General features: G+C 52.1%; 1 protein-coding gene across 1 annotated transcript in view; it reads right to left on the bottom strand.

The window, feature by feature from the left end:
• Positions 1–2436, bottom strand: part of TMPRSS9 (transmembrane serine protease 9) — a 20290-nt gene extending 17854 nt beyond the window's left edge. Inside the window, exon 1 of the mRNA XM_081805177.1 lies at positions 2136–2436. Coding sequence (XP_081661303.1) covers positions 2136–2314 — 179 coding nt within the window. The 5' untranslated portion in view covers positions 2315–2436. The remainder of the gene's footprint in view (positions 1–2135) is intronic.
• Positions 2437–10080: the final 7644 nt, after the last annotated feature.

Raw genomic sequence — 10080 nt, 5'->3', positions numbered from 1 at the left:
GTTAAGCGACTGCCTTCGGCTCAGGTCATGATCCTGGAGTCCCGGGATCGAGTCCCGCATCGGGCTCCCTGCTCGGCGGGGAGGCTGCTTCTCCCTCTGACCCTCCTCCCTCTCATGCTCTCTGTCTCTCATTCTCTCTGTCTCAAATAAATGAATAGAATCTTTAAAAAAAAAAAATCTTAAAAAAAAAAAATTAAAAAATACGTAACAAATAGACATACGTACTCCATATAAAAATCAAAGAAACCCGGGCACCTGGGTGGCTCAGTTGGTTAAGCGACTGCCTTCGGCTCAGGTCATGATCCTGGAGTCCCAGGATCGAGTCCCGCATCGGGCTCCCTGCTCAGCAGGGAGTCTGCTTCTCCCTCTGACCCTCCTCCCTCTCATGCTCTCTGTCTCTCATTCTCTCTCTCTCTCAAATAAATAAATAAAATCTTTAAAAAAGAAAAAAAAAATCAGAGACCCATGCAGAATTGCCAACTTACTGTTTTGCCACAAGAGAACATTTTCTCGCAAACTGCCACTTACTATCATTATTTCATGAATGAAAGGTGACCTTCACATCCCCAAATAAAACTGTAGGAAGCTTATCGGCTCAGAATAGGCCTGTTCCAGAGCACTGCTGCCCAGAACTTCCTGTGATGACAGAATGTTCTAGATGTGCACTGTGCAGTGCGGTGTCCATGAGCTGCCCATGCAGGTGGCTGGTGGGGACGAGGAACTGACTTTTTTTTAAAGTAGGCTCCACGCTGGGCGCAGAGTAACTCAGGACCCTGAGCTCAAGACCTGAGCTGAGACTGAGTCTGATGCTCAATGGACTGAGCCATCCAGGCAGCCCTAGGAATTGACTTGTAAATACCGTTTAATGTTAACTGCTTTAACTCTAACCAGCCCGCAGGGCTCAGGGCCGCCATCCCCAGCAGCAATGAGGCAGACAACACTGGAAGAGCTGCTCTACGTGGTGGCTAAGAATGAAAATGGCTCATGGTCTCACAGGGGAACTAGGACTCGTGGTGGAAGGAGAGGCGCAAGTCCCCAGAGGGTATGCAGACCCTGCTGTCACCTCACGCATTCTCACAAGACAGCACGAGACATCATCTCTGGAACCATGTCCGTGTGTGGAGACCTGCGGGGCTGTAAACCACAGAGACGTCACACAGAAAACCAAGGGAGGTCGTGGCCCTCTGCAGTGATCGGTTTTATACTTTGCAACAAGACAACATGTGAATGGGTATAACAGATCCACATGGTTCAAAATCCGAAGCCACCAAAGGGCATCTGCTGACAAATCTCCCTCCTGTGATCCACCATATGCTGTCCTCCCCGGAGGTAACCGGTTACTTAGGCTCTGAAACTCCCTCAGAAAAACTACTGATGAACACAGGCAGACAGGTTTTCCTTCCTTGCTGTTTGGCACCTCTCCCTACTTTTTTTAACGTAGGCATCTCTAGATCATTCTACCGAAATATAAAGAGAGCTTCCTCTGTTTATTTTCACAACCGCAGGCCCACGTTGTATAGAGAAGCCACAATTTTGTATGGTTCCCCCTAAATAATATGATTATCTACTGGAAGCAAATATGAAATAGGGCCCACTGTGAATTGTAGGAGCATAAACCACTGTTCGTTTTGGGGGGCAAGGCAGAGGGAGAGACAGAGAATCTCAAGCAGACTCCACACCCAGCGTGGCGCCTGATGCAGGGCTCGATCTCACGACCCTGAGATCATGACCTGAGCTGAAATCAAGAGACGGATGCTTAACCGACTGAGCCACCCAGGCGCCCCACTGTTAGTTTTTTACACTTCAAAAAGCGTAAGTACTTTCCAAATTTCTCAGTATTTAAAATAGTTCATTTCACTGTCCCAACTTGTCTCCTTTTTTGAAAAGAGAAGTGAAAACTTCCTGGGAAAGCCCAGTCCTCGGGAAACATGAATACCCGGTGCCTGGCCCACCCATGCACCCACCCACCCCAGACCGCCACCCAGTGCACACCAGACCCAGGCTCCTGGCCGGCCTGACTTACGTCCTGGTGGCCTGAGGGCCAGCCTTCAATTCCATGCCTGCATGCTCAGCCCTTTGATTCTGGAGTCATAACGCGGATAACACTGAGCCACTCCTAAGCAAGTGCAGGTCACCTGGTGTGTGAACCCGTGCAAGCCCACAGCCACTTACCCACGAGGACTCCCAGGGTGACCATGACAATGCCGGTGGCCACCACAGCGGAGAGGGCCACACGGCAGCACGTGGCATCGGGAGCCGGGACTTCCTTTGCCGCCCCAGGCACAAGCTGTAAGTCACCCGCTGTGGGCTCCATGGCTCCTGGACCCGGGGAAGGCCACCTGAACGCCGGCAAGAAAGGACCGAAAAACAGGGTCAGAGCTGGAGGATGCTTCTTGTCCCCTAAGCAAGGGTTTCACTCGTGCACATGTGGCAGCCTCCCACGGAGCCCCAGGTGCCTGTCTCAGTGATAAAACACGACTTCAGGGACGCCCGGGTGGCTCATTCAGTTAAGCATCTGGCCTTCAGCTCAGGTGGGACCTGGAACCCAGCATCCTGCTCAGCAGGGAGCCTGCCGCTTCCCTTGCTTGTGCTGTCTCTCCGACAAATAAATAAATGAAATCTTAAAAAAACAAAGCAAAACAAAAAAAACATGGGTTCCGTGGGACACCTGGCTGGGCCTGTGCACGTGGGCTCCGTGGGCAGCTGGGGTCCGCCGCCACGATGGATGCACGACTTTCTGCGACGCTTGTAACAACAAATCACCACGAACCCAGTGGCGGGAAGGAACCAGATTTATTACTGAGCAGTTCTGGGCTCAGAAGTCCTAAAACCCTGGCGCGGGCAGGGCTGGTCCCCCCGGGGCCCCCGGGAGACCCAGCTCCGGCCTCTTCCTGGCCCGCGGCCCCCCCTCCATCCTCACCGCCAGCAGCGCGGGGTCTGCCCATCTCCGGGACTCCCACCCTCTGCCTCCCCGTCGTGAGGGCCTCATGAGGACGCCGGGCCCCCCGGGAACCCAGGGTCACCCCCTCCTCGGGAGCCGTGACAAGGTCCCTTCTGCCGCGTGAGGGGACACGTCCCAGGTCCCGGACCAGGACTGGGGACGTCTCGGGCCGCCGTTCGACCTGACCGCACAGAAAACGCGGACACAGAGCGAACAAGACGGAGCCCGGCCCGGCGCCAGCTCGGGTGCCCACGGTGTCCTGCGTGGCCCTGGACTCTACATGACCACCCGCGGCCGCCAGCATCCCCGCCGGAGGCACAGGCCGCTGCCCTCCTCCACTGCCAGCACGCCGGGCACCGATCCTCGCTAGGGCCTCAGCTCCTAGAGGACCGGGAGCAGCCGTGTGCTCCTCGTGTCCACGCGTCCAGCCCGACCCTTCGTGGCAGCCTCGCGACAGACCCGAGACCGGGGGTCCCACGAGGCCGGGCCTTGATCGCGGTCCCGCGAGAGACCCCGCGGAGGCCCCTCGAGGCCACCCCTTGATCGTAATCTCGCGAGAGACCCGAGACTTGGGGGGGGGGTGTCCCACGAGGCCGGGCCTTGATCGTGGTCCCGCGAGAGAGCCTGCCGAGGCCACACTACGCCAGGCCTTGATCTCAGTCTCGCGAGAGACCTGAGCTGGGGTCTCACTAGGCCGGCCTTGATTGCAGTCTCGCGAGACCCGAGACTGGGAGTCCCACGAGGCCGGGCCTTGATCGCGGTCCCGCGAGAGACCCCCTCCGAGGCCCCTCGAGGTCGCCCCTTGATCGTAGTCTCGCGAGAGACCCGAGACCGGGGGTCCAACTAGGCTGGGCCTTGCTCGTGGTCCCACGAGAGAGCCTGCCGAGGCCACACCACGCCAGGCCTTGATCTCAGTCTCGCGAGAGACCTGAGCTGGGGTCTCATATGCCAGGCCTTGATCTCAGTCTCGCGAGAGACCCGAGACCGGGGGTCCCATTTGGCTGGGCTTTGATTGCGGTCCCGCGAGACGCTCGCAGAGGCTCCTTGAGGCCTTCTCGCGAGCCTGCCGCACCGGACCCGAGGCTGTGTCCATGAGGCACAGTTCCTGCTATCCTTCGGTCTCCTGGGAAGCCTGCGGGGCGTGAAGAGCAGCTGCGGCCTCACCGCGCCGGCCTCCGGCTTCCGCTTGTCAGGTGCGCAGGGTGCGGCCCACCAGCCCGCCTTTCTCCAGGGACGCCCGGTGCTGGGAAAGCAGGCCGGCCGCGAACCGGACCCGCCCCCCTCCCCCACCCCCAGTCCGCGGATCTCCTGCACCCGCACCCTGTCTGCGCGGGCCGGGCTCCGGCCGTGGGCGCCACGACGTCGCCGAGAGGGAGCCCGGGGGAGCCCCCCGAGTCGGTGCGCGGAGGCGGCCGACGGCTCCCGGGGGTCGCAGAGCTGCTTCGGGGGCCTGTGGGCGCGAATGGTGGGCCGGGGTGTCAGGAAGGAGCGCCCGGGTACGCTCGCATTTCAAAGTAAAGCATACTTTGTGGCATAAATTTGTCCCTGGAAGGGTTAGTCTTTCGTGTCTAGTTGGCCAGGTTATGGTGCCCGGTTTTCTGGTCAAACATTATTCTAGATGTTGCCCTGAAGCTGATTTTTAGATGTAATTAACTTCTTTGATTTTGTTTTTTTGAGAGAGGGAGCAGGGAGCCCGGGTGCGGGACTTGATCCCAGGACCCTGAGGTCATGACCTGAGGCCAAGGCAGACGCTTCGCCGACTGAGCCACCCAGGCGCCCCCGGATGTAATTAACTTTCAGATTAGTAGAGGTTGAGTAGAGCAGATGACCCTCCCCGCTGTGGGTGGGCCATGTGCCATCAGTTGAAGGCGCTCAGAGGAGAAGATGTCTGCCTCCAGACGGCCTTGGGGACTGGAGCTGCAGCATCAACTCCGTCCTGGGTGTCCAGTCTGCTTGGGGACTTCTGCCTTGCCAGCCCCTCCGGTCGTGTGAGCCTTAAAATACCGCTGTCCTTCTTGTTGGCTCTGTTTCTCTAGAGAACCTCTCTCATGTAGTCCTTCATATGTCTTGGGCAACATTTGGGGCATCCTTATACTAAAAAAAAGTATTTGCTGTTTATTTGAAATCCATATTTATGGGACTGTGCTATATGTTCGTTGTTAAGTCTGGAATCCTATGCAGGGGCCCAGCCAAAATATTCCATCCTCAAGGGAGTGTGCCCCTGTTGGGAATGGCCACTCCATGCCTCACCGGCACCATCTGGAGCTGGTGAGAAAGGGGAGATGCGTGGGGGTGGCGGGGAGTGAGGCTGTGTAACACTTATCCCTTTATTCTTACACTTGAGCTGAATTGCCTTCTGAGGAGCCAGGGATCTCTAAGAATCACTTGATGAAATGTTTTAGGGACAAAGACACCAAGATTCACCTCTGTGATTAGGGCTGGAAACTGAAGTTTAGTGTATGAGCTCATTGACACTCCCCTGACCAAACACACACACACTATATTCATTCAGCCCCAGTTGCCCCTGGTACCCCCCCCCGCCCCCCCGCCAAGCCTGTGGGTTTTCTAAGGATTCCTGTGTTCTCCAAATTGTCTTGTCATCACTGTCATTAGGGCACAGAAGGGGCCCAATGCTATTTAGCATCAAATATAGAAGCACTATTCATTCGGCTTTCTACCCATCTGATATTTATGACGGGCCAGGCCTGGATGCTCTGTGCTGAGTACCCAGCCCTGAATGAGGTAGATGAGATTCTCTGAGCTCAGAGAGCTTAAATCTTAGTGGCAGAGACCCAAATAAATTAAAATTACAGCTACAATGAAGCCTTGAAAATAAAGACGTGTCCATGGGGCTTTGAGTCTGTAAAAAGGAGCTTTGATCTAGACGGGGTCAGGAAGGGCTTCCTGGGGGTGGGATGTGTTATCTGAGTTCTGAAGGATAAGCATTTCAGTAAGCGCCCATGGAAGGAACAGGTTTCCACACAGCAAGGACAAAATGCGTAAAGCCCTGTAGCAGGAGAAGGGAAAGTAAGGGCCAGCGCAGAGGAAGTGTGTCCGTCAGCTGCTGCTGGTCAGCACATCATCACAGATGTAGTAGCTTAGAACAACACACAGTCATTCTCTTGCTGTTTCTGTGGTCAGGATTCTGGCCTGTCTCAGCTGGGTCCTCTGCTCAGGTTCTCACTAGGCTGCAAACTAGGTGTTTGCTGGGCTGCATTCTCATCCAGAGGCTCAGCTGGGGAAGGATCCACTTCTGAGCTCCCTGTTGTTGCCAGAATTTTGTTTCCTTGCAGTTGGGGGGCTGAGGCCCCCACTTCCTTGCTGTCTGTTGGCCAGGGGCTGATCTTAGCTCACAGGCCCCTAACCCAGCAGCCACTTTGTCAAGGCCAGTGGAGGAAACTCACTGCATTGTGCTAAGATGGAGTTGTGCAGACTACAAGGCAATAATGGGAGCCACATCCTGACACCTTGATCATCTAATGTGACCTAATCAAGGAAGCAACATGGCAACATATTCAGTGGTTCTTCTCACTCAGGGGAAGGGGTTATACAGGGCACATGTGCCGGGGGCAGAAACCTTAGGAACCTCTTAGAATTCTGCCTACCACAGAAATCACGAGGAGGGGCTGTCTGAGATGCACACAGGGGTAGCAGGGTGCATATCTCACTGGAGTTTGAGAAGGAGAGACTAGACAAGTGGGAGTCAATCTTAGAAATTAGCTGGGAACTTTCCAGAACTCATGAAAGACCTGAATCCTCAGACTTAAAAGGCAAAATGCCAAGCATGACAGATAAATCCTCAGAGTAAATCTACAGAATAAAAACAAAGATTATAGAAGTAACTAGAAAGTAAAGACAGGCCACCCACAAAGGAATGCTGGTTAAGAGCACTAGCAGATATCTCATCAGAACAGAAACCAGAGGTGAGGGAATAATACCTTCAAAGTGCTAGGTGGAAGTAGGTGTCCATCAACAATCATCTGTCTAAACCCACCTGGTCAAGGAAGAGACTGAAATGCAGACATTTGCAGGAAGACAGAAATTCAGCACTAACGGACCTGCACTGAAAACACTACTAAAGAGTGTACTGAGGAAGAATAAAATCGGATTTGGAAGGAAGAGGTGAAACGCAAGAAGCACTGTGAGCCCAGAGATTGGCAAACATGGAGAAACATCTGAAAAGCACTGTGTCTATAAAATATTAATAATAATGACCAACTTGGGGTGCACAGATACCAAGGCTGAACCAGCAACAAGATGGAGGGATGAGTACAGTTGAAAGACTAAGGCTTGGAGGAAAAAGGAGAGATTAAAAAAAAAAAAAGGAAAAAGGAGAGATTAGTGATTAATTTCAGCCTTCATTAAATGAAGCATGCATGATAAAATTTTAAGAGCAACTTCAATAATAGAACTGAAATTGATAGCTTTCAAAAAGTAGAGTGAGAAAGATAGAAAATGCAGGAGAAAGGAAGGAAAGCAGAGAAAGAAAAAATACAAATGTACTAAACTTAAAAGAATTTTTGAGCTTAGATTTTTTTCTTACGCCAGTTAGATGTTTTAAGTGGTCTCTTGTAAATGGCGAAAGACACAAAATGGAAGAGAGAAAAATTCTAAACTCTTAGTACCCAGTACCAAACTCAACACTAGACAGGTTAACTTAATGGACCTATATTTCCTATTTTAGGGGATAAACTTACTTTATAGGCACACATGAAATACTTACAAAAACCACACACTTAACCATAAAGCAAATATCAACAAAACCGAAAAATTCTACACTCAATCCACATGTCTCACAGCAGTGCAGTTAAATTAGATAACTGGAACTAATGAAATTGTGATTGAAAATCTAAAATTACTTCTAGCAAATTAATGACTCCAAGAAGAAAGTATAGCTAATTAAATAAAATATTTAGCTGAGATCAAGAGTCGGACGCTTAACTGACTGAGCCACCCAGGTGCCCCTAAATAAAATATTTAGAACTGAACAACAGTGAATATGCTTCATGTCAAAATACTGGATGCAGCCAGAGCTGTCCTTAGCGGGCACTGTCAGTGTTACATCAAGCCACACAGCTGGACAGACGCCGACTAAAACGCTGTGGTCACCAGAGTCCGACTGATCCTGCCTGGAAAACATGGATTGCAGGCCTCAGCCCACACACAGCATCCACACCAGGGTCAGCTGCAGGAGTCCTGGTGTCCTTGGAAGAGAAGGCTACATTTTGGGTTTAACTGTCTCAAGCAAAACCCCTTTTATGTACCGATGGCCCACGGAGTACTCACGGGGCCAGTGTGCCTGCTTTCTCTTTTCTTAATTTTTCCTAAAGAAGCATCTCAGAAGGCCAATCTGGCCAGAAGAGAACGGAGTGGGAATTCAAGGGGATAAAGAGATCTTGTTAAAAAGATGTGTAGGCAAAATGTAGGATTGCTTAAAAAGAAAGGCCAGACTTTGCTCTCAGTTTCTGGGAGGTGATCTCTTGGGAGGCTGAGATCAGCCATGTGGACAATCAATGAATCAAATCAGTCATGCCAATCAGTGGAGCCCCAGTAAAAACTCTGGACCCCAAAACTGGAAGTTAGTGGGGCCACCCGGATTGGTGATACTCGATGTGTGTCATCACACATGCCCCGAGAACAACACCCCCTTACTGCACAGGGGGAGGACGATGGAAGTGACATGCTTGGTGTTCTGGTGTGGTAGACTAATGTCTGTGTGCCCCCAAATCCATATGCTGAACCCTACTCCCCAAGGTGATGGCATTAGGAGGTGGGGGCTCTGGGAGGGGATTCGGTCATAGGGTGCAGCCCCCATGAATGGGATGAGTGCCCTTATGAGAGAGGCCTCGGAGAGTTCCCTGGCCCCTGCTCCATGTGAGGACACAGAATATGGCCATCTGTGAGGCAGGAAGCAGGTTCTCACCAGGCATGGAAGCTGCCGGCGCCTCAAGCTTGGACTTCCAGCCTCCAGAACCCTGAGAAATAAATAAGTGGTGTTCATCAGCCACTGGGTCAGTGGTGTCCGGCTAGAGCCGCCTGAGTGGACTAAGATAGCTGCTCCCTGCCATGCGGTCTGCTCTCTGGCTGATCCTAATCTGACACGTTAGTCCCTGTGAACCATAACTGCGACTGTAACAGCTTTTAGTGAGTTCTGAGTCATTCTAGGGAATTGTCACACCCAAGAGTGGTGTGGGGGATTTCCCTGTGTGAGTCTCCCGGGGATGCCATAACAGGGCACCACCATCTGAGTGGCTCAAACAGCAGAGATTGATTCTGTCCCAGCTCTGGAGGTCAGAAGTCCAAAATCAAGGGGGCAGCAGTGCTGGTTCCTTCTGGGGTCATGTAGGGGAACTTGCCCCAGGCTCTCCTAGATTCTGCTGGTCACAGCAATCACGGTGACCCTTGGCCTGTAGAAGCGTCACCTCAACTCTGCCTCTGTCTTCACAGGATGTTCTCCCTGTGTGCATGTCTGTCCAAGGGTCCCTTTTTATAAGGACACCAATCATATAGGACTAGGGCCCACCCTCATGACCTCATTTTAATTTGATCACCTCTGTAAAGCCTCTATTTCCAAATAATTATTCTGAGGTATTGGGGGTTTGGACTTCAGTGTGAAATTTGAGGGGACACAGTTCACTCCAGAATACCCCTGCACTTGCACACAGCATCAGATGTGGGGGCAGGCTTAACCTTTGAATTTATAGTTGGCTGTACACTCCTTACAAAGGAAAAATTAGATTTCACACCCATTAGGATGGCTATTATCAAAAAACAGACAATAACAAGAGTTGATGAGGATGTGAAGTCAGAAGGCTTGTGGGAATGGAAAATGGGGTGGTTGCCGGGGAAAATGGTTTGGTGGCTCCTCAAACAATGAAATACAATCACCACAAGAATTACATAGAATTATCACATAGAGTGACCATAGGAACCAGCAGTTCCATCCTAGGTATACACCCAAAGGAACTGGAAGCCTGTGAGGCTCTTGCGCACCTGTGTTCACGGCAGCAGCATCCACGACGGCCAAGAGGCAGAAACACCCCCAGTGTCCATCTGTGGATGAAGGATACACAGCACGGTCCATCCACATGCGGGAACACGATCCAGCCTTAGGAAGGGACCCTGACACCTGCCATGAG

This window comes from Leptonychotes weddellii, chromosome 1, assembly GCF_054177405.1.
Source record: "Leptonychotes weddellii isolate Sample4059 chromosome 1, ASM5417740v2, whole genome shotgun sequence".
Classification (NCBI taxonomy): domain Eukaryota; kingdom Metazoa; phylum Chordata; class Mammalia; order Carnivora; family Phocidae; genus Leptonychotes; species Leptonychotes weddellii.
This window is presented reverse-complemented; position numbering and strand designations above follow the sequence as displayed.